This window comes from Parambassis ranga, chromosome 3 (genome assembly GCF_900634625.1).
Source record: "Parambassis ranga chromosome 3, fParRan2.1, whole genome shotgun sequence".
Classification (NCBI taxonomy): Eukaryota; Metazoa; Chordata; class Actinopteri; family Ambassidae; genus Parambassis; species Parambassis ranga.
The window spans coordinates 23,178,358-23,203,917 of NC_041024.1; the positions used below are offsets into that span (position 1 = coordinate 23,178,358).

A 25,560-nucleotide genomic window follows, 5' to 3' on the forward strand; every position below is an offset into this window, starting at 1 on the left:
ACATATAGTATGACTACAGTAACACCTACTGGCTATTGTACACACTCTACCCACCTATCAAAGTGCTTACAGTTGTCCTTTTTTCATTTTTCTTTTTTTTTGTAATTCATTTCAATCACCAGAAAGAGAGACAGGAACAGAGAGAGAGAGAGAGAGAGTGAAACACACACACACACACACACACACACCCATGCGCCAAAAATCAGCTAGGCATGAATTCACAGTTGATGTGTAATTTAGCATTCCTGATGATTGCCTGAATGTGACAAAGGAGAACCAACACTCCTCCGATCGAGCGATCCTCTCATCCAAACAAGAAAATAAAACACATTTATTGCTCCATTTCTGATTTTACATTTTCTCTCTTGTTCTAGAAAATATATATGAATATATCTATACGCCTGGGTTAACGTCTTGTGACTTGTCGTACAGTGGTAACAAGGTAAATGACGTCACAATATAAACAAGGAAATACACGCACAACACACAGGAGAACAAAAAAAAGGGGGAAAAAGAAAAAAAGCCCTGCCCTCATTGGGTAACCAGCTGTCCTGCAGCAGAGCTCTACCCACACAACCCCCCCCCCAGACACACACACAATCACATGTACCCATTTGCACATGTGCGTACACATGAATGTACACACACACACACAATGCAGAGAGAGAGAGAGAAAGAGGGGAAGGGGATATTAGCACGGTTCAATGCCAACGGTATTTTTTTTTTTAAAGACTCTTTTACATTAGGGTGAACCAGAGCGGTCCTCTGGCTTGTTAGCTCCCCGCGCTAATACCAAAGCTTCAGTTCAGTGGGCTGATAATAAGTACAGTGTGTTTTCTGCTGAGACAGAAATCCAGCTGGTCACATGGCACTCATACCTCTCTCTCTCCCCGTCTTTGCCCATCCTCCCCTCCCTTCCCCTCCCCTCCCTCGCCTTCCCTCGTCCTCCACCGGCTCCTCCTTCAGTCGTCACGTCTTTCATCTGGGATCAGACAGTCGGGTTAGTTGGAGAAGAGGACGGGGACAGGGGGTGCAAGTTGGCAAACGGAACAGAACCCAAAGTTTCGCTCTTTCTTTTTTTCAGTTTTTTCCCCCCCCATCCCTGGGTGAGGGTGTATAGAAGACAAACATGCGTCCAACACACACTAGTTATATGGGCCTGCTAGGAGCCTGTCAATATTAACTGGTAATTGTCAGAATGGGTTAACATTATTAATGTTATCATTATATTATATCATTTAATCTAATGGTGTCTTTAAACATATTTCTTCATGTATGATTTTGTTTCATTCTGTTATTATTATTATTATTGTTATTATTATTTCATTATTATTATTATTATCTCTCCCTACATGGTTAAGTTTTTGTGTTTTTACTAGGCGGTTGGGTTGCACCACTCCAACACCTGACTCCCTATTGGCTGACAAGCGTCGTCCTCTTTCTTTCATCACAATATGCGTGGAGCTGAGCGGTCATTGGAGACGGTTTTGCGCAGGCGGACTCCTCTCCTGATGGTGGTCAGCATGTCGCCGGACCCCTCTGCCCCTTCTGTCCCTGTCTGAGTGTCAGTGGGGCCGGTCGGCGGTGGGGCGGGGTCATCTGGGAGGGCGGGAAAAGGAAATTGCCCCTCTCCGAGGGCGTGCGCACTTGCTACCAACTCGCCAATCTTCTCCACTAGGCTGTGCCGATTGGCCGCGATCATCTGATCCTCTTCCGATCCTGATGCCATTGCTAGACCCCCGTGTTGCTGGGCATAGACTTCTAGCGCCGCACCCGATCCCCAGGCGGTGTTAGGCAGGCTGAGGCGCTTTGGTGATGCCTTCACGTAATCAAGCCCTCCCTGTGCATCCTCAACTCCGGCGAAGAACACACACTCCTCGCTGCCTACGCGGACAGGAATGCCACCAGCGTGCCCTCCGCCCGCGTACCCGCCTGCACTGGGTGAATGCGAGTCCCCTGGAACTGTGGGAGTTTTGACAGGCACGATGGGTGGTCGGATGGGGATCGGACCCGCGTTGGACAAGGTGCGCCTTACACCTGGCTTGGTAGACGGGGTCCGGCGGATGGTGGCGGTGCCTGGAGTCCCTGCTCCACCTCCACTGGCTCCGCCAGGTTGTCCTGGTATCCCATGAGCCCCTGGACCAAGAACCCCACTGGGCAGGCCGGCTGTGCTGGCTGGTCTTTTAGTCTGGATCATGCGCCTGTAGTTCTGAGCAATGTTGGAGTGGCGGGGGATCGTGGAGGACTTGTCAAACTCTGTCTGTCCATCTGGACCTTCAGCATCGCCGTTAACGGAGTAGCAGTCATAATCTGAACCTAACAGAGAGGACGGAAGAGATATTTGAGTATTTCATAGAAGAAAAGGATGAAAAACAATATATTGCTTCCATATTATTAGATTAGGGAGAGCCACAATATGTTGGCAAGCCAGCACACATAAACATTTATTATTTTCCAATTTTAACTTTCTGCTCTCATTTTTGTGTCAATGATACTTTTCAAAATAAATTAATGAATGTGGTAGAAGACCTTGTGAAGGAATGGTGTCCTCAGAGCAGGACGGGGTTGTGGTCTCTGTGCTGTATCCACTGGAGTACTGCAGGGAGTCCCTGCTGCTCTTCTGCTGCTCCATGCTCAGTCCTCTGGTCAGGACCATAGCCAGGTCACTGGCTGCTGGAGAAACCTCCTCTCCATGCTGAGGAGGGAAGTTTAAAAGAAGAGGTTCAGACAGAAGTTCATCCTGATGTGTTACATACATATATAAACGTCATTTGTATTTAGTTTGTATCGTAAAGCAAAACTTTGACTGTTTCAAAAATGAGAAGATAACCAAGACTGATTTGGAATTTTGTCCAATAACTGCAACAACAAAGAGTTTTTCTCCACTTTGGTTTTGTTTACATGCTGTCAATGGCTAATGTTGCAAATGAAAACAAAGTAAAACAGGTTTTTGGGCTTACAATGCACCAGTGAGTTTTAGCTGGGTAATGATTCTAATTCATTTAGAATGAAGCTGTTGTTCTCTTGAAAAACTATTTAAGTCTTATAAAACTATTATGAACTCTTATAAAAAAAGAACACAGGGTAAACAAAATACACCGACTGCTATGCTATGCTATAATACAAGTATGTATGCTACTGGTCCTTTTTAACGATGGTGTGTGTTATTATCTGCAAGACATCATTATCAACATAAAGAGGGTGGAGATTCTAGAGGTAAGTTGACACTGGCTTACACTCAGTGTGCTTCAAACCTGACATTAGTGTGTCAGTGAGTGTATAACATGCTGTGGAGAAAGTAGTGTCAAGCGTAGTTACTTAACATGGAGATTCTTTGAAAAATAAAAAAATAATTAGGAGTTATTTAATAGATGGTATGCACAGGCATCACTTCCCACACTTGGACTGAGCGGCAAAACAACCAGCAAGATGGCTGCCGCCAGCAGACGATTATCTGCTTAAATTAAAGGCAGCTGGAATTACTTAAGAAAAAGTGGCATAAGACATTTATATTATATGTACCTGATAATGGAAGCTAATAAAATACAGGAAGCAAAGCTGGAAGGCTACAATAGTCTTAAATAAAGATGGTGTGTAGTTGGGGTACTGTTCTTTCCAGAAACAAACACAATATTCATAATGAATATTAATTTATTTACATTTTTTTGTACAGGAAATATACATGTTCTATCTTTACTTAGAACATACAGTCTATGTATGGAACAAGGTGGACATAAAAAATAACTAAATAGATTTTTCTTTACACTACCACTAATGTACACATAATTCTGTGACACTTCATTGGTGCCTTTCACCAAAATACTGTTTTACCTTAACTTCTCATCTACTATCCTCCCCTTGATTCATAATAATTAGATAATTAAATATTTTACACACAGTATTATTCATTCATTGCTTTCAACCCTCTTGCAGTATTATCAGCTGTCTCTGTTGTTACCTTGGCAGCGATGTTAGCTGGCGTCATCCTTGATCTCTGTCCGTCATCAGGGTGCGATGCCGCCGCGTATCCCTGCGAGACCGGGGACGCCTCGCTCTCCCTCAGCCTATCGAGAGGTTCCTTTCTCCTCTGAACTGCAGCAGCGGCCACGGGCTGCTCATACTGACCTGCTTTGGACCAATCCTGAAGAGGTGAGTGGGATTAGTAAACAGGAAGTAGCTGATAGCACGAGAGACTTGTCCACTATCCAGCAGTTTGAAGCCCTTCATAACTGAGTGCAGAGAGAGGGAGCCTTGTGTGTAAGTCAGTGCATGTGGTCAGGGGCCTTTTTGTGAATGTGTGTGTGTGTATGTGTTGATGACTTGCTTAGTTTTGGCCAATTACTTGTTAGGCTGCAAAACTAGCAAGACCAAAAAAAAGCATGCACACACTGCAAATGAGAACGAACAAATTAAGAAAGCAATGCATTGTGGGAATGGATGAGTTAATCAGGTGATGAAAATTAAAAGAAAAACTGACCAAAAAAAACAAGGAAGACAAAAAAAATTACAAAAGGTGCAACTGAAGAAATGGAAGCCAATGGAGAACAAACCTTCCACATAGGAACCTTTGATGTGGGAGAGGAGGAGCTCGATCCAGGGGGACGGGTATAGGGTGGGGACGCAGGAACAGGAAGAATGACAGAGAGAGGCCTGGTGGAGCCAGAGTGAGAGAGAGCGGGGCGGAAGGTAGCGAAGGACGAGCCAAACTGCGGGACGAGAGACATAGTCGTGTCATCAGAGAATGAAAGCGCCATGGATACAGAGGCAGAGAGAGAGAGAGAGGCAGCCAGCTGTGGGAGCAGCAGTGGACCAAAAATATGAGAATAAAAGCCACGTACAGTACACACACACACACACTGATAATAGAGGCTGGAGAGCAGAGAGAGCAGTAGATATGGAGACAAGAATACAATTAGTCGCTGTTACACATGCATGACAATGACTATTTGCAAAATAAGTCTATATATCTAAGTGTATCTAGTAGCCTACATTTCTATGCTTATGTTAAAAGAGTCATGTGATGTGCTAGCGGAGCCCCAATCATGCACACATTAATTAATTAGTAATTAATACAGTTTTTTATGTTTTTAGGCTTTGTCAAATTGTATGTACTGTCTGTATCAAAAGCTGGTGATTACTACTTTTCTTTGATTGACACCCGTGTAGTTGCAATGGAAAAGTCTATTTATCTTCTATCTTTTATAAGGCATAAAATCAAAAGAGGGACAGAGATGGGGTAATGCTTATGTACTATTTTGGTTAATATTTAAACCAATAGTGCCAAAGAAAAGCATTTATATACAATATTTTAACTATTTTATGGCACAATTTAAGGCTAAATTATGTAAATATGGCTAAAATATCTAATTGAAAATTAGATTTGGTGTTATTGTGGCTGCAGGCTGCAATCAGCTTTGTAAATACATGTTTATGTTAAAGAATATCACTACTAACCAACTGTGCCTGCCAAATGTTGTTTCACTTTAAATGTTACTACAAGAAAAGCTTAGGTACTCTGCAATCAAGTAGAAAAATATGAATGTATTTGTATATGATCAAAGAGAAAACATATTAAAAAAAAAAATCAACATATAAATAATGCCTTCTTACAGTGTCGCATGTGTTTAAACAAGAAGACAATAAAAAAAGCCAGAAAATAAGTCACTCATGAATCTAAATCTACTTTGTATGTTGGTAGAATTAAAGATGGCTGTCTTCACAGCAGCTAAATCGGATGTGAAAGCTGTGGAAGGTGACAGATGTTCTCTGAAAATCAGAAAGTGATATCTAGTTTGCCTCACAAGCATCATATAATTGTGTTGTTGTTTTTTCTTCTTCCTGCGAACAGATGTGCACAGTGAATAAAAAAAATGTAATTGAAGAGAAAAAGATAAGATCTTGAAAATGAATAAAGCAAACTATGATCATGAAGAGATTTGTGTGGATGAGCCGCCACCATTTGTTCACCTGAGCTGTTGCAGGCTGTAAATTTTAAACCAAGGAGGCGGTTTAGGCTCAAGAAGACTAAGACTAAGCCCTCCAAGACTAATTGCTGCTATAAGCACTGATTTGCACTGAAGCTGCAGCATGTTGTTTCAACCACGGCCTCACGTCTGAGGTCCGTTTTCCTCACTGTTCTCTTGTTAAGCGAGTTGATGGCATTTTATTCTGTGTTTCCTGAAGCTGCCAAAAAAGAAAAAAAAAAGACGCCTCTGCTGGAGAGCCCATTTTAAGCCTCCAGAGAACATAACGCTGCCAGCTCTGCTGCAGGTTGCATTCAGAAGTCAGAGTTTCCAACTGTTCTCCGAAACCCATGAAAGTCCTGCTTCCTCTGTGAATCACTTGAAATGGTGTGTGTTGTGTTATTCTGCTCAATGACTCCACACCACCACAATTATCAAATAAAGGTCTGCTGTTTATTTTAGTTTCTCTTAGACTCTTAGCATCCAGAACAAGGTATTTGTTAATCTATAAACTGATGTATATGGTGTAAAGTACTTAAAAATGTGCACAAATCTCACAGATGTCATACTCCTCTTCTATTATTGCTTTTTGAACTTTAACTGCCTAGAAGTTATTTGAGTTTGTTAATTGTGCAGATATAAGAGTACTTACAGTGGTGGGAGAGCTGCATTCACTGACAGACTGACATGTTTCTGAGGCCTCTGATGATGCTGAGCTGGATGACTTCTGCAGGTGAAAAAAGCAAGAAAAAAAGATTAAACTTTGTTTTACTGTATATATATATATATATATGCATATATGCATGCATGCATACCTGACTGGTGATGTCCGAGGGCATAGGTGAGGGAGGCTTGGAGTAGATGTTAGCATCCTGCGACACGAAGCCCGAATCGTGGGAGGAGACGCTGCTGAGGCGGTGGGCGGCGATGCCCCCCGGTGGCAGGGGCTGGTGCGGCAGGCTGCTGCGGTAGCGATAGGAGGAGGAGGATGAGGATGAAGTGGGTGAGTGGGGCTGGGAGCCGCCTCCTCCACCACCACCACCACCACCACCCCCACCCCCACCACCACCTCCTCCTCCTGATGAACGGGAGGCACTACTGTGGGCGCTGTTCACACTGCTGCGTGGGGGGAGGAGGGAGGTGTAGAGGAGCAAAAGGGGGGGAGGAGGGCAGATTGATGGAGGTGTGAGGAATGGAGGATGAAGGTGATGATTCCCAGTATTTAAGGAGAAACAGCATGATTGTAAGAATGTGTTAAAGATGAAGGTTGGTTCAGGTGATGGGTTGAAGTCCAGGAGTGGTTTGCAGCAGGTTGTTGGTCCATTAGGTTAGCGGAAATCCACAATGCAATGGTGCAGTAAGGTCACACACACACACCAGTTAAAAGTAGAGGGAACCAGCAAAAGAGAAAGAGGGCAAAAATCGCACAAACAAGACGCACAAAAAACAGACAATTGAAAGTGCAGAGTGGTGGTTTGCAGCCAGGAGGGGAAAGGAGGGAAGAGAAACAAGGGTAGGAGGGGGAGGTAAGACAGAGTGTAAACTTATGAGGATCCAGGACACACACTGTAAACGCTGCAGGCAAAAGGCTGTGAACTCGCATGCTTCACATGAACCCACACTGATTTTTTTTTTCCAAGACAAAGAACCACAGAAATCAGTTTTTAATTCATAGTATCCTCTTCATCTTATTTGAAGCTAAACAGTGAAAAATGTCAGATTCAGATTTATTCAGTGCTCTGAACTTGAACGCTGTGGTTCAATATCTGCACAATCTACCGTACTGATGATGATTGGACAAACAGCAATGGTAGACAGAACAGAAACATCAAGGAAGGCTCCTCTTTCTGACACCCGCACAGCGTGTGAAAGTACCTGCACATGCTGCTCTTGCGTGAGCCGGAGCTGCTTGGGGACGAAGGAGGCGTCTGATAGGACCAGCTGTAATCTGACCCCTTCAGGTCCTTGATCACCTGTGAGACGGAGGAGAAAACGAAGTAGCTGTGAGTTTGTTGTTATAGACCGTCAGGTGTGTTGTGTTGTGTGGCTGTGTCCGTGTTTCACCTGTTCACTGGCAGGGGGCAGTTTGTGCGGATCAGTTGTGAGCACAGTGAGGTCATCGATGATGGCCTGGAGGTGGGTGATCTCGCCCAGCATGGCGATCTCTCCATTCTAAAAGATGACATAAGAGAGAAATGCTGGATATTCTTCTGACTTCTTCCCTTTTTTCACAAGGCTTATAAATGTATTTCTTAGTTTAAATCACTTTCTTTAAATGTTATTTTATTTTATTTTCTAAAATAAAAATTTTTATTTGTTAATGTTTATTTTTGAAATATGTTTTATTTGTATCTATGTATTATTATTTTAAAAAATATAAATTTTTATTTGTATAAATGTGAATTTTTATTTTTTTTAAATATATTTTTGAATTTATTTTTGTATATTATTTATTTTTATATATTCTTATTTTTATTACATTTATATTATTTGTTTAATATATCAAACTACCTTCTATAATATTTAATTGGGTTAAATCTGAATTGTCCTGTTAGGTGCTGGGTGCTTTTTAAGGTGCTATATAAATACATTTTTATTATCATTATTATAGTTATAATAACCAGAAGTGCATCTATAGCAACCACCTCTATCACATAACAACGGTCCGTTTTTAAAATATATAAAAGACCCCTATTCACTCTCTCTCATTCATACTCTTTAACATGTGTGTACTATTTTTTACATTGCTTTAATATAGCTGCTCAGATGTGTACCCCCCCCCCCCCCCTCCTCACCACGACAGGCTGCAGGAAGCCGATGAAGGTGCAGAAGCGCCCCCTCTCCTCCACCAAGGCGCGTCGCACCGCCTGCTTCTCTGTCTCCTCCATCAGCAGGCACATGTCGGTCACGTCTTGCATGGCGCTGTCTAGCTGTGGCTGCAGGTCCCCTCGACCTGGGATGGGAAAGGTACAAATTTAGGAAATGAGATAGAAGAGTGAGAGACAGGAAGATGGATGACAAGGGAGGAGGGAAAGATGGAGGTACAGAGACACACAGTGTGTGCAGGCAATAACTATATTCTCTTTCTGGCATCTGTAAAATACTGAAACTCATTTTTGAGTATGCTGAAAGAAGCAGCAATTCTTTGTATTACTGTTTTTAATATCTATATGGATTTTAGTGTGTATATGAGAAATTATTATGGCATTATATTAGACAGACAGCAGTCAGATTCATATTTAAAAGTTGATAAAAGTGCATACAAAGCTTCTCACTGTATCATGGTGGGAGCTGAAACACAAACAATATGTTGTGCAATTGCACAACAATCAAATGATGACAAACAGTAAAGCCACAGTGTAGAAAATCTAAATTCATATCTAGTATTGAGAGAGGAAAGAAACATGAAATGCACTGAATGGAAAGCAAGACATGAAATAAACCTTTGTAGTGTTACAGCATGCAAAAAAAGAGAAAAGAAAAAAAGTCAGCAGCAGAATGAAAGAAAGGAGGAGAAGCTGGAGAACAGTATGAAAGCCTGCCGTGTCACTACAAAGCTAAAAGTAGCTGCTGGAAAAGTCATGCAGGAGTCAGGAAAGAAGTTAAATTACATCATGCAGTGCTGGAAGTGTGTCTACATGACAACTGACTGTAAAACCGATGATAGAGGCTGAACTCTAACAGGAGACAAAAGCTGCTTCTAGTTTTCTGAGAAGTCATGGTAGCTGCTTTCATGTATATTTCAATGGAGTCAAAGTATAATAAGGTCATTTTACACCTATTATAGGACCTCAAAATATAATATACTCAGCAGCCACTTCATTAGGTCCACCTTGTTTGTACCAGGCTCACAGGATCCAGGGACACAGCATCACAGATTTGTCAGCTGCACATCCATGGTATGAATCTCCTGTTCCACCCACATCCCAAAGGTGCTCTGCTGCATCCATCAGAGGATGGTTAATTAAATTTCAGCATGTCGTCTTCATCATTTCTACATGCAGAAGTGCACTGAGATGCTGCTGTCTGATTGGCTTGTTAGATTTTCCCTAACAAGCAGTTGACCAGGTGGACCTAATAAAGTGGCCAGTACAAGAATATTACACACAAGAACTAGTTTGAATGTGTGTGAACAAAATGTTATGATAACTGCCATAAATACCATTATAGTGACTGCAAAAAGCAAACACAGTTTTTCATAGTTTTGTTATGTTAATTGAGGTATCTTATGGCAAGTTCTTCTAAAGTACTTTCAAATGTGACAATTCGATGCAACATAAACACTACTGATCTTAGATTAATCCAGTCATGATCTTTTTCCATCATTTCAACTTTCATGACTGTTTTCATGATGGAAAACAATTCCCATGACCCTTGTATGACGCGTTTATAACAGTCAGTGTTTGCAGGGAGACAGGAAGGAGGCGATGCAGCAAAGCAGTAGCGAGCGACAGGTTGATACTCACCCTGGATCTCTATTACAGGGGTGACAAATACCACAGAGACAGAGAGAGAGAGAGAGAGAGACAGTGGCAGCAAGAGAGAGAGAGAGAAGGAGGACAGCAAACAGAATGCAAAATAAGAAAAGAGAGGACAGAGAGAAAGAGAAAGGGAGGGGGAGGTGGGAGGCAAAAAAAATAGCAGAACTCATTGTTAAGGTTAGTACAAGAAAAGCCATCACAAGACAGCCACAGTGCCACAGGTTAGAGCAAAATAACACTGATGCAACCCAAACTTAAAACCCAGAAACAATCAGCTGAGACACTGGCGAACGTTACCGACAACGGACGCTGCACTGACTCACTGATAAATCTGCTAATTGCACTGCATATCATAATGTGACAGTAACAGTTTATACACAAGATAATCATAATCTGTTTTCATTTATGTTTTCATCTGCCCGGCAACTGAATGAAGCTGTTCCAGAAAGGAATCAACAGTTATTGGTTGCTGCCTCACTGAGAGAACCGAATCAGAGCGAATGAGAAAAAAGACCTGCAGTACTATTCACCGCCACTTGGTGGCAGCATACCCTTATAATTCATTTGATCCGACAGCATGAAGTCTCTGGTTCAGTGAATGACTCAGGCCTCTGCATGCCTTATTCTAAATCTTATCATAGAATTTTATTAGAAATTTGATAATGCTTAACTATGACTCCATATTTGATCAAGAATTCACCACTGATCACAGAAATAACAGCAGTACTGAATGACTGACATCCAAATGTAGCTGCAGCATAGGCCTGTGTGACCTTCCAGACCATAACCTGACCTCCTGTCTGTTCTGCCAAAAGTCACGCGAGCCCGCAGCTCCGCCGTTAAAGAGTGCTGACTGTTACCTTTACGAGCCTTCTTCTGCAGTTTCATGGTGTCAGATGACTTCTTCTTGATCTCGTGGCGTGACCTCTTGTACTCTGGAGAGAAGATGAACAGAGATGCTTTAGTGGCAAGAATGTAAAGCCCTCTGTGTGAACTCATATTATCTTGCAGTTCTAAGATTAAACTCGGTGGCTGCTAAACCAAGACTATACAATGCTTAGATGGAAACACTGATCAGCGGGATCAACGCTGAATACACTCTTTGCTTTGAGGGTCCACACTGCCAATCATCAACTATAAATATGCAGAAGTGTAAAGTTGCCATGGTAACACATATGTGACAGCATGATATGTTTACCTTTAGCAAACATAAAAAAAGAAGTTACACCAAATGCAGTAAGCTTATGTCTCACTCCAAATATTTTAGTAGCCTGTCATGTTTTTAGTTATATTTGGCAACAGAACGTCCTGCAGCTCTGTGGAAACGGCACATTTAAGCCAAACAGACCTCACACGTGTGTTTTGTGCAATAAAAAAAATCTTATACTATGTATTGTAGAATATTTTCCAAGTGGCCACAGGTGTTACAAAGTGTGTGAAAAAAAATGGAAGTGCCAAATGCTATAAATATTCAAGTGTTTGCAGTTTTATGGCCTGTAACAAAAGCTACTGCTTGCACACGAAATGCAGAAAGTCAACCAAATATTCACTGAATTTTTGTCGCATGACTGCTAGGCACAAGTGGATCTACTATGGGTCGCTGGTTACACGGAGGAGTGCAAAATTTTATGTTTTTATAGATTTTTTTTCTCCATTTTTAATTGAGACATGTAGAATAATGAAAATGTTAAGCTTAGTTTTACATGTCCCATTCTTTCAGATTCTTACAGTTTCTGGCAATTATGAGGGTTAAACGTATGATCTTACCTGCTTGTATCTGTTAACAACTATTTATGACAATGTTTGAAGTAAAAAAACACATAATAATGCACAACAGTATCTGTCAACCTAGCAACTGGCAATGTTGCCAGCAACATTTTGCGATAATCAAACACTGAAGTCTACCCTCTAAATGTTGTGCAGTGTAATCCCTGCTGTTTTTGAGGCTTTGTAGTAGTCCTTCACCTTACAGTAGCTTATTTAAATCATATATTTACTTTGTGGTGCATACAGCTCATGGATGTATTCCAAATAATAAGAGTGGATTTTGTCTTAATTATTAAGATGTCTATCCCCAGCAGAGATAATAAAAATGAATATGCCCATACTTTTCTTAGCAGGGCTTATGCATCATGCTATTGTGGATCTGTGTGGCTCAGAGACCAAGGCTGTCTTCAAACTGCTCGCATGTGGACCTAAACATGCATTTGTGATTACGCTCATCTGAAACTAATTTCTCTTCGTAGCTTGCAGGACCTTCATGAATGAGCATAGTGTCGGTACCTTTGGCATGATCCTTATCCAGCTGGTTGGCTGTCTTCTTCCAGTCTTCAATCTTGTCTTGGAGAGGAGTGATGAGACTCTCCATCAAAGCACTGCAGGAGAGAGGAAGACGCATAAATTAGAAGATGATTCAGACACAGTCGCCGTAACAACGACGGGGAATAGGGATTGATTTCTCATTCAGAATAGGTTCTAGGAGAATATTACATCGATGTGATGTATTAACAAGAGTTTGAACAGAAGTGACCTTCACTATTCTAACTGAAGGGCCCAGCTGAACACAAGACACACACACAGCTCTGGCATGTGCAGTTTAACTCTTTAAGTGATGCCACAGAGGATGGTTCATCTGAACTTAAAGGAACCCCCTTGTGGGCCTTAACATGTAATAATTACCTTCTTATACTAAAACACGTCTTTTACTGCTGGTTATGTATTCTGGGTAGATGATGTAGAATGGTTGCACTGGAGAGGATAGCTAGGCTAACTAATTGCTATATTTTTTACTGCTCTGATTTGGTAAGGCTGATGAGGGCAGCCGACGAATCGGAAACCCACAGGCCTCTGCTCAGTGATACATGACATATCTGTAAATGTGATCAGCCTTGTTTTTGTGTAGATGATGAGCGTGGTAGATGCTAATCCATCTGACGTAGCTCGTGTTTCACTGAAAAGGCTGAATATTTATTTATTTTTTCAGGAAGAACAGGTGCAGAAACATCTCTACCCAGAATGCAGTGCAGTGTAAACACAGTTATTTTTTATATCTCAGTGTTGATGTAAACAGATGAAGATGCATGGACAATCCACTCCGTCTGGGCCCATTAGAATAGCTCTACTCTCTGGGCCATGAACTTTTCAATCACCCCCAGTTTTACTTGTGTAACATTATTATATAAACACTGGCACCTCCTCCCTGTCATCCTAAGAATCACTGGAGCATGTATATTTGCATTCAAAACCCCATTATTACCACAGCCATAGATCATCATCATTATCATTTCCATCAATGTAATAACTTGTGCAGTGGAAAAGTCATCAGAAAATATGAAGAATGAAGGAAAAGGCAAACAATGGTGGAAATCAGACTCTGTGGGGTTTCCGGAGCGGTCTGAGCTACGTGCCAATGGTTGTATTCATTTACAGTCACTGAAGTGACAGAGCTGAGTTCCTAATGGAACCCACAGAGCTGACCAGAAACCCCTCACTGCTCCACTGAACATGTGTCCTACTGTAACCCTGAAACAAGGCGGCGGAGGATGTGCGTCTTACTTGGTGAACTGGCGAAGTTTGGCCTCGATGCTGCGATGCCTCATGCACATCCTGGTCAGAGCTGAACCGATATCTCTGGTCGCCCCTGGAAACACAAAACAGACGGTGCACATTTGTGGGGCTGCGAGCAATATTTACATTACAGCTGTAAAAAAAAGCCCTGTATGTTTCAAACCACTGGACAATTACAGAGCTATTGTGTTTACACAAGATCTGCCTGTTGTAGACACTACACACATACACACACTCATGTCTTTCACCCAAATAAAGCAGTGTCTCGTAAGTGTGTGTTTGTGCGAGAGCCAGCCGCTCTGAGACCTACTTTCAGGAGCAGCTAACCTGCAGCTGTAAACAGTAGTCTATTTTAGGGCAGTAGGTCCATGTGGAAAAAGCTGACCCCAGAGTTTAAAGTCACTGCAGACACCGCTGATTTCCAAACAAGGCGCTGCCTCGTCGCCGCCGCTGCCGCCACCGTACAGGTGGAGAGCCAACACAAAAAGACTGATTATAGCTCCACTCTCATGCTATGTACTTAAAAGACTTTCCAGCAGAAGTAAAGCTTACACAGTATACACAGTGCCTAGAGAATAGCACAATCATTACTGCCACAAAAATGTACACACTGGAATATTCTGATTAAACAGCAGCCAAATGGGATTTCCTCAAGAGACTGTGTTTATCATGAAGGCTTACACAGGCTTACACGGTAAAGTGCGTGAGGAGGAAGGGCGTTAGTCAACACTGTTGTGCACCAGATTAATATTTTTTATCCAAAACTGACAATTCTGTGCTGGATTTTTTTTTTTTTTAACTTTCATAATTTCTGAATGAATAGGAAGTTTAGGAATTAAATGTGCATTTTTTTGTGGACATATGAAGTTATTTATATGAAAATTCTCATGTATGTCCACATTATTATCATGCACACAGAACATGTGCCTGCAATGTTATCTGCATGTTATCACACAACTTCTATTACTTTGATGATGCTGAAGTCCTTTTTTCGTTTACTTTTGGACAAGAGACAAGTTTCAGATGACATTTATGGATCCTGAGAAGCGATTCCCTCCAGTTATCATATTGTGCCAAAATATGCTTGGAATAATTCCCATCCCTCTCAGCTGTAGCATATAGTGATGATAAGCAAGCACACCAATGTGATGACCTAAAATGTGGAACATGGGAAACACATGGCTAAGCCTGACTGATGCACCATCAAGGCTTATATGAACCTTGTGAAAACAGACATAATGTGGACCAGGAAGTCATGATCAAGAGGTGAACACAATCTAAAGTGCCTGTTAAATACCAGGATGCTAGCATACTAGCATACAATTAAGAGATTATGCATTTAATTTTTGTTTTAATTTGTCTTGCTCATGAGCACATCGGCATTAATCATCACTGCTCACTTGAATCCCCTCCATTTAAATGATGAAAACAATCATGAACAACAAACATGTTACCACATACCCATACATCACACATGCCAAGGAGCGCAAGCACACACACACACAGACACACATAATCACACTTACACTGTGTGTTGTTCACATCTAGAGAGAAGTGCTCCATTCATAATTAACAAATTCCTCCCTCACGCCTCCTGTTCTACCCGGCAACCATTCATTAAAGCGGAGGAGCCATCCTCCCCCACAAACACACACATTCATAGAACACGCACATACTTAGAATATCCAGTTGGTACACATAAGTGCGCTTGCTGATCAGTTTATACAACTCAAGCCGCACTTTGAATCATCGAACTGATAAACTTGATCTGTTCCTGACATCCAGAGACTGACATGAGTAGAGTGTGTGTGTGTGTGTGTGTGTGTGTGTGTGATATTTTATGTCAGAGGAAAAAGGACGATCTGGGAAAGCAATGAGAGAGAGGGAGTGATGGAGGAGAGCATGAAGACGAGAGGGGTCGCCTTGCACATTTTAATGAGCTCACTGCTGGGGTGAGAACCATGGGACTGAGTTACAGCCAAGTGTGTGTGTGTTTGTGTGTGTGTGCGTTTGATCTTTGCATTTATGATGGTCCTCTTCCTGTTTGTCTCTTACTATCAGACTCCGTGGGAGATCAACAACTAGACAAGAACATGAACTACTCACATCTGGAATACAGCTACTGTGTGTGTGTGTGTGTGTGTGTGTGTGTGTGTGTGTGTGTGTGTGTGTGTGAGTGTGTACATTTGCTTCTGTTGCATGTTTAAGCCCATATAACTGTTAAACCACACTTATTTGATGTCTGTTTTATGTAACATTGTGCAGAGCGAATACTGTTATGTAAATGAGGGTTAGTTGTAGGCGTGTGTCAAAAAAAGAGGGAGGTTGACTAATTAAAAACTATAATAAATAATATAAAATAATAAAAAATATAAAATATAAAATATAAATATATAAAATATATAAAATAAATATATAAATATATAAAATATATAAAATAATAAAACATTTTGTATTAATAAGCTGGTGCAGGATTCTGTGCAGTTTCTTTCCATCTGCCCATTTCTAAATCATCACAGATTTTGTCCAGTAAAAGCAAGTTACAGTCAGTAAATGCTTACGCATGGAACCCACAGAGAATCATCATCATCCTCCTCCTCCCTGGTGTTTCCCTCTGCTCTCGGAGCATATTTCTTTTCTTACTTTTAACTTTTTTACTTAAGTTTAGTATCATGACTCCCATCAGCATAGTTTCCAGATGCAAGCAGGCAGCTGTTTTCAATGAGTGAACCCCACAGTAAGCCATTTACTCAGCAATCGGCAGCAGACGGATGAAGTCAGACATAATTTACCAGACGTTACTCTTAAGAGAGTGATGCAGTTGATGAAGGTTTACCAGAAGTGACATTATTATTATCATTATTATACACCACTTTGATTTGCAAGAGTCATAAACGCCCAATTACTAGTATTTGTATGAATATTGTATTTAGCATAGCACAATAAAAAAGTATGTAGCAGCTCACTATTAATTTTATTTTCCCAGTTATATTTCGCTCTTATAGGAAAACAAGACATCCTGCACATGTTAGATTTTTGATTTATGTGCTCATTTTCACTTTTAAATTACAACTACAAGTACTCTGTCCTGCAGAGACAAGGAGGGACCCCCTCCTGGGTAAAAATGACTTTAACCTCTTTTCCACCTTCCTCTTCCCTTCACTCCCTCCACCTTTCCTGCTTTTAATCTGCTTCCTGCCTGCAAAGGTCTCCCTGTGAGTATGTGCTTATGGGTAAATGCAGGACAAGTTAGTATACCAAGGAAAAGTGTGTGTCTGCACACTGATCGGCAAAGTAACTATTCTTCCTCGTCACCTAGCAACTGACTCAACTGACATTTTCCTTTTTTTGCAGTTTCCATGACAGCGCAGATCTTGGCCTGTTGCTAAGGTGAGAATCAGAATGTTTGTTGCTAAGGTCAAATTGTCTGCTGCCACGGAAACGTATGTCTGAACTGAGTTGCGAGAGAGAGAGAGAGAGAGAGAGAGAGGGAATACCACACACATACACACACATTATGCAGTCACACAGGGTAACCTCACTGTGAAAAAAAACACAGGAAGTGGGGTTTAGTGTTAGTGGGAACAGGAACCGCAACACACAGCCTAATTACATAAGTTCATTATGAAGGTTACCAATGTGCAATATGGATAAATATACAAATTATGTCAACAAATATAAAAATATGCTTTCCAGAAAATATTGTATGATGGAGCCACTTCTGCTCTCTAATGATACCATCTCTCTCTCTCTCTCTGTGTTTCTTTTGCCTGGGGCATCACTGGCCTTCCCACCAGTGCATCTCCATGGCAACTATTATCTTTAATCTTGCAGAGGGATTCGTCAGGCTCTGGCTGTCGTTTCACTGTGCAATGCAAGCAAACATGCAACATGAGCGTGTCATGTGAATGTTGTGCTCTTTTGACGAGCTGGTGGGGGACATTCAAAAAGTCATGACCTTCAAAATCTTTCTTTGCAGGAAAATGCAAATGCAATCCTAAAAGTGCTGCTATTGAATTGTTATTGATTATGATCTTAACATAGAGTCGCATCTGTTTTCGTGGCTTAGTGTGTGTTTTGTTGGAAGGAACATGACTGTGCCATTTTCTTTGAAGATTCATAAGGCCATCCAGACGTATGATAATGATGATGTATTTGCACAGTAACCCACAGCATGATATACAATCAATAATGCCAAAAACAAACCCATATTGCACAACAGTTTAACAATTTTATGATCTTCCGTTGATGACTTGACATAAGAAGTATAGAACAAAGAACTGAGAGCATATCCCTGTTTACTGCTGTAAGCCTGTGTGACTAGAAGCAGAAGGTAAAGCAGAAGAGTGGAAGCTGTGGGGGAGCTCATCCTGCACTCTAAACAGAGAGAGGTGTTCTGTGGGCGGGGCTTTGCTTCAAAAACTGTGATAAATATTTCTTTTTGAAGGATAAGCTCATGCTCAGTATCCTCCCAGAGGAGTTGGGAGGAGGAGGAGGAGGTCGGGGAAAGGAAGGTCTGCTGTTCCTGGCATAGGGTGACCAACCTGACCTGAACCCGGATAAGTGTAAGAACATGGATGGATTTTCCTCTGCTGTTATAGCCCATCCACTTAAATGTTGGTCATAAATGTGCTATCTGACTAACTGACCTTATGTCCTTGGCCAAGCAGGTCAATGTCTTACACATGGCGACACGTAACCAGGCAGATGAACTTCTATCACACAACTCTGAACCAGAAGCCAGTTTCCCTGTGTGTAGTTTTAATCCACTCAAATGTTGTTGGTCCTGTTGTAAATCCGCTATAAGCCGCAGTGCATTAGCAGACACAGATGTTAATTGATATTCAGTGACACTGTCAGTTCCGTAGATCAGGGGTTAGCCAAAGGATCAACAAACACACACACACACAAGCAAAGGATGATGGGATAATGAGGAATGGAAGCCAAGGAAACCAATGTGATTGGTACCGGGAGGAAGAGGAACATAGAATCAGCAATGACACTGCTTTTGTGTCTTAGTCAAGTAAGGTACGGCTAATGCCACAGCAGGTGAGGCTGCAGTTGCCAAGGTTACAGACGTCTGCAGCATCTGCACCCCCCCACCTCCCCCCACCAACCTCTCCACCTGACGCCAGCATATCCGCGGTGACACAGCAACAATAAAGGGGATGGGAGACGGCAAAAAGACAGACAAGACGGAGAAGATAAAGAGAGGCGGAGGTGATGAGGAGCCAGATAAAAACAGAGGAAGACGGGCAGAAGCTGCGGTCGTAGCAACGCCGGATAAAGCAGAATTATTCATGAGGCCTAGATACTCCTCCTCTCACCATGAAAACGAGTCAGATATTGTGCTTTCCAGACAACCAGGCAGCCAGTCACCCCCTAAACCATAACAAGCCATCTTCATGATACGATAGTAACGAGCGTTCCAGTGTGCAAACCTCCAATAACCACATGCTGAAGGAATGCATTACAGCATGAAATATTACACTTCAGCAAATGAAGCCACAAGAAGCCGAGGTTTGGAAGGATTCTGACTCAAGGCTCATTAGGTTTACTGATCAATAATGTCACTAACAATGTGGTAAGCAGTAATGTTTTGTTTGTTTGTTTTTTAGTTGACATCTTGCTCATCTGAACCCTGCTGCCACATATCACAGCTTCACAAGACTGTAACTGTTGAGATGAGGTGTTTTTACAGGCGGACCATCAATTTTATATGAGTTCATGGTGAGTGTGTTTACCTGCTTGCTTGTGCTTAGATCACACACAGCAGGAGTAAAAGGTTTCAAGAACTAAAGCCAAGAAGACATTGATAAAACAGGGTTAGTTTCTTTTCCTAATAAGAATACAAATAGTAAAAAATAGCAGCAGACGTAGGGGTTTAAATGTGAAATATGTGTACCAGCTGAGATGATTCAAGTGTCAAGAGGAATGGAAATGAAGATATGCTGTCAGTCAGAAATTCTTCAAGTCAACAGAATTGTCACACACACACACACACACTGCCAGCTTTGACCTTTGACCCCCCCCCCCTCTCGCTGGAACCATGACATCAGTCATGACATGGTCACTTCCTGTCGAAACACCCTCAACTGTTGTTGCCACGGTGACAGGCTCGGACAGCTGCACACTCTCAACTCTTAAAAAAAAGTTCAAGTATTAGCTGTCAGCTAATTTTTTGTACATTACATGTGCTTAAAATCAACAACAACAACCATCATTTGTGATTTTGTTTCATAAGATCAGATGATCTGAATATCTTTAGCCCAGCCTATCAGCAGTTCAGACGCTGTCCTCAGCGACCCGTCACGCTGCAGGACTGTGACACAGATGAGTGTCCGCTGTGATGAACCTGAACAATCAATGTTCTGCTCCAGTCTGGTTAGCTTTCCATGGTCCTCTAAAGTTCCTTCCACCGGTCGCACAGCATTCACAAATCATTATTAAGTACACAAAGCATCTTCATCTGTACCATCTATTTTTATTCATGCGGGTAGAATAATTAACAAAGACTGTCCAGTTTACCCAGGGTCACCTACAGCTTGGACCACACAGATTTCAGTTATGGAAGGAGACAGATCTTGTTTGAGATATTCACATTTCTCACATAACTTCAGACAGAACAACCCAATGAACCAGCCACAACTGTGAACTGTCTACTTCACAGGTAATCCAGCTTTGACAGTAAATCCTGTCACATGCTTGCAGGGGCAGAAAAAAAAAACTAAAATCCATCTATGAATTGAACTTGAATTTAACCATGTGTCGGGCCTAGCCTGCCTCAGTGCATTGTAGATTAAACTGTGTACCCATTCTAGCTTATTCAACCATGATTAGCTACTATTAAAGCCTCACAGTGCTAAAATTACCCTTTACAGTAATAAGCACTTTGAGTTTCATCCTTATGTAATCTGTTATTAGGGACTGCTTACAATTATAATGCTGTATCTCTTGTCCTGCATTGGAGATTTTGAAAAATGTTGCTGTCAAAGCCTTAATTTCACCTTTAAAGGAGGTATTACATTGTACCATATATAAAATGAAGGTTACATACATATAGATGCTGTGTATATAATGCCATTGTCATTGCTTGTTTGATGCGTGTGTGGGAGGAGTAAATGCTTCTGTCACTTAGAAATTATCTTCAGTCAAAGTACAGGTTTTACTGCTGTCAAGAGGTAATATCTGCAAGCTTGGATAAGCCAGTGGATGTGAGGATTTTGGCTGCTTGTCTACACAAAGAGTTACGGTATGCATACTCAACGCATCCAAACAGGCAGAGAAAAGGTCCAGATGTCAGTAATTATTTATCAGGTGTAATTAAAACATGAAAAACTGCACTTTATTATGAACATATAATCCATTTTTGTCAACATTTTGTTGACATCTAAACCTCAGATGTCAGGCTTTAATGTACAATTCCTTATACACAGGACACACATTTAAATCTGTCAAATCTGTCAGAAGTGATGGGAAAGTGTCATTAAAAATTGTTCCTGATGACACTGACAATAATGATTATAATTTTATCAACTTTTATTACTTATACTTAAATACTGTACAGTTCTGGTGTAAATGAATGGAGGATTCAGCTCAAACTGTGCTTTTCCAGTGCTATCATTAGGGTTAGCAACACAGCAGGTTTAGACAATTGAATAATGTAATTAAATGTGTGGCTCTGGTGGCTTTATTGATTATCCAACTGTTGCTATTGGCATTTTAATCTTAAGATCTTTCAGTAGTGTTAGATAGATTGCTAGTGTTTGTCAGCGAGCTTTTTAGCTCTACCATTGGGACGCATTATGTTTGCAAGTTGCTTTCCTCCAAATCTCTTTCAGTCAGCATTATGTGCATTAAGTCATTGTCGGAAGCCGTTTGGACCACATCCCTGGTCATTGGGTGGCTATATATCCTATCCCTTCCTCCTAGTTATTTATTATTACACAATTTATATATTATATATGCACAAAAACGTTAGTGCCCCAAGCATTTAAGGACCAGTTGGTAAACAACCTTGAGATCAAACACCTAACTTTAACACCATAAAGGAAGTCCACTGCCAGAGAACTTCCTTACAGACATAAACACATTGTATCCCAAAGCCCAGTGGCTTGGACGCATTGGGAAGCAGGATCCTGTAGAACAGAGAGTGTAATGGTTTAGAGTGGAGTCAGCTGGGCCTGGGAAAGCATGCACATTCTCTGGCTTTGATTACAGAGGCTTTAAATCTCCCTTTACACAGATACACACTAACACACACAAACTGAAATACAGATACACTTTCACTCCCCAGAGACCCAAGTCTGGGCTGAACTACAGGTCTTCAGACAGGGCATATTTACACAAAAAAAATGGGAGGGCTGTTGCCAAAGAACAGTGTCTGATTCTAAAAATACAAACACAGAAATCAAAACCAGCCAGGGCAGCTTGCACCTTCATTACACAAGGAAAAGAAGAGAGAGAACACAGGATGAACGGGACTTAAAAGGATTTCCATCAAACTGGTCTCTCCCTGGCTCTGTTTACCAGTGCAGAAAAGCTAAATCCAGACTATACTTAACACCTCCAACCTGTGGAAACAGAAAGCTAGTTCCACAAATTCAGTCGAGTTGTTGCAAGCCTACATGCTGACAGAAATGTGGTATGTCAAAGTAGTTTCCAGAAGAATTCTGTAATATATACAGTAAAAATGTAACCATTTTACAGGACAATTAGTAAACTGTAACGTAAAATGTTCATACAATAATATAATAATCTATAAATTACTTTTAATGTGTGTCCTTATACTTTTGTGTATAAATAATAGAACAAATACAGTTTAAATAGTGTCATTCAGTGAATTGAAAACTGAAAACTGAATTGATTTATCAGCAGCTAATTTGGAAGAAAGTGGCTTCTGGTTTAGTTTCAATTTTGTAAATTTTAAATTGCAAGAATGAATGGGAAAAGCATTCCTGTACTCCTTAGTCATATTTTTTTGTTTTTACGGAATTATCCAGGTTCACTTGGAGAAGCTACGTGTGCTTTTTTTGTGCTGCATGCTTTTGCTAGGGTAACTATGTGTCAAATTAAGGTAACATAGTAAACTTACATAGTTTTACTGGCATTAAAAGATAAACATTGATGTAATTAAAACATCATTTATCTATATTTAATAAACAATTAGGCTAAAAGTGTCTCAAGACGTAATAAAAATGGCATCATAATGTAAGCAAAATGCTACCAAAAGGCCCTGAAACAGCCCCAAGGCCCCCTATTACAGTTAATCACTGCTGTATTGTGATCATCATAGAATAAAACTGTCATGTAAGGCCTGGAAAAAGGTCAATCTGGCCTTGAAAAAACAAAAAATCTCCCATCCGGATCTGGGGGTCAGTGACCTCACAGATACATTTAAACACATCCTGTAATTTGGCCACGGAAAAGCGATACCACACCATAATCATGCACTACTGCTCCATATTCAGATCTCTCTCTAATACAGAAACCTGACTCTATGCTAAAATCCATGAAAAGGAAAATCAATTGAAACTACATTTGTGCACCTGATATTGATCTGAAATATTTCCCATTATTGATACTGTAAATGTTGACTTTCAGATTGAGGTCATTCATTTCTGCATTCCACATGCTCATGCATTCACAAATACTTGTTCAACTAACAGCGATGTTGAAGGAATGCTGAACATTTTAAAACAAAGCTGCTGTTTGATTCCTCCTCTTCCTCTCAGCACCAGCTGTTGAGTGCTGATTTTCTGTGCTGTCTGCACTTCCTAACCTCTCGAGGCTACATGACACATGATCTTAAAGAGCTCTCACTGCTCTGGCAAATACTGAGAACGCCACTCTGTATTAAGTTCAAGTGAAAGCTTATCTCCGTAACATATTTTTGTCACTCTGGTGGTCAGCTGAACAACCGGGAAATGTTCTCACATAACGGCACTGTGGGTTAACACTGGAGGTCCGACACACACTCAAGGAGCCATCTGAGTGCCATGCAGTGCGTGGGGATAATTAGGTGCCTTTGCTAAAAAGTACTTTAGTCATAGATGTTAAGGAAGGGAGTGTTGCCCTTCTCAGCAACCGGGAAGAAAACACACACATACACATTCAACACACACAGCCCCTTAGGATGATTGATCTTGCATGCAGATGGTATCCGCTGCAACATGCAGCATGCCATCTGCATGGGTGCATCATATGAGCTGCTTAAGGGCACTACGTGTGGGGTAGTGTCAGAATCACACACAATATTAACCTTTGTTGTAATTAGAATGGCTGTTTAATCTTAGACTAATGCACCCATCTGTGTATGAGAGCACATAAACACTGATACAGTACCAGTGAATTCTACTAGTTACTATCCTGCATTGTATCGTGTTGTATGTTTTTGATGTGAGGGTGTCATATAATGTACATATGGAGTGCACATTCCAATATAGCGGTAAAACCAGTACCAGAGCATCAGACCAGGGTTAGCTTTGTCAGTGCTGAGTCACACACTGCAGTGGTCTAAATATAGCATTATGGGTAATGTAGTCTGGTATGTACGCTCTTGTCCAGCTCCGCTCTGCACATTCTTGACCCCAGCAGAAAAAAATAACAATATTACAGAGACATTATGATAACATAAAATGCCTCCTCAGGGAACATCCTTTTTTTCACTCTACATTTATGAATCTTTTAACCCTCTCACCACAAATTATACATTGCCATACAAAGAAAATAAATATATAAATATAAATGGCTGGTTAGATAAAAAAAAAACAACAACCTGGCAAATCATAAGACCTGGCATATGTGTGCCACCGTTGCCGGGGCAACATACCTAATGGGAGAGACACAGAACTAAGTGATAGGAATGGGTGAAGGTTAAAGTAAAAAAAACAAATTAATGGACGGGGAAGAAGCACAAACACACACCTACCACCGATCATCATCACGTTATGGATTGTATTATCATGCAGCCCATGCAGGAGGGTCCTCAGAAGGATAGCTGTAAATGTGTGTGTGTATGTGTGTGTGTACAGCTGAGCCAGCCGCAGCCATCCCAGTTATCACGCCTGGCTGGCTGCTAATGCTGTGGATTAACACCTAACACTCACTACCTCTATGCACACACATATGCATGTATGCACTAACGTATGAGGTTCTCCCTAAGAGCAGGAGGTGTGAATATATAGTATTGTAGACACAAATTCTGCAGTTTCTTTTGCACTCAGGCATCCCATGTCATCTACATGTCAAGCTGTTATAATAAAAAACTTAAATAAGATGCTAACATGCAGATCATAGACCGCATGTGACGTAGACGATGAAGATCAACCTCCATCCATTGTACAAAAGTGCTGACATCCAACAGCAAAGACTGCTAAATTTGCTTAATTTGACCTAGTTGGGCAAAGTCTGCACCAGTCTGCACTAGTTGGAGACAGTCTGCATGAGTAGTAGTTTGGCAAAATCTGTTAGTGTGTGAGGGGGGGGTGAAGACAAGAATCTGCAAGTGTGTGAGGGGAACAGACCCAACATTAATCGCAGTCAATCAA

The 25,560-nt window shown here is 41.2% G+C and overlaps 1 protein-coding gene across 4 annotated transcripts in view; it reads right to left on the bottom strand.

The window, feature by feature from the left end:
- Nucleotides 1-956: 956 nt before the first annotated feature.
- The window catches only part of mtss1lb (MTSS I-BAR domain containing 2b), a 55,336-nt gene continuing 30,732 nt past the window's right edge, over nt 957-25,560 (bottom strand). The window contains exons 4-15 of one of the 4 annotated variants that reach the window (XM_028402489.1): nt 14,000-14,084; nt 12,728-12,819; nt 11,305-11,379; nt 8,759-8,916; nt 8,028-8,135; nt 7,839-7,936; nt 6,779-7,082; nt 6,616-6,690; nt 4,551-4,706; nt 3,959-4,141; nt 2,530-2,695; nt 957-2,316 (exon numbers count right to left, since the gene is read on the bottom strand). In XM_028402489.1, coding sequence (XP_028258290.1) covers nt 1,448-2,316; nt 2,530-2,695; nt 3,959-4,141; nt 4,551-4,706; nt 6,616-6,690; nt 6,779-7,082; nt 7,839-7,936; nt 8,028-8,135; nt 8,759-8,916; nt 11,305-11,379; nt 12,728-12,819; nt 14,000-14,084 — 2,369 coding nt within the window. In that variant the 3' untranslated portion in view covers nt 957-1,447. The remainder of the gene's footprint in view (nt 2,317-2,529; nt 2,696-3,958; nt 4,142-4,550; nt 4,707-6,615; nt 6,691-6,778; nt 7,083-7,838; nt 7,937-8,027; nt 8,136-8,758; nt 8,917-11,304; nt 11,380-12,727; nt 12,820-13,999; nt 14,085-25,560) is intronic. The other 3 variants (XM_028402493.1, XM_028402492.1, XM_028402490.1) reach the window with 3 other exon arrangements.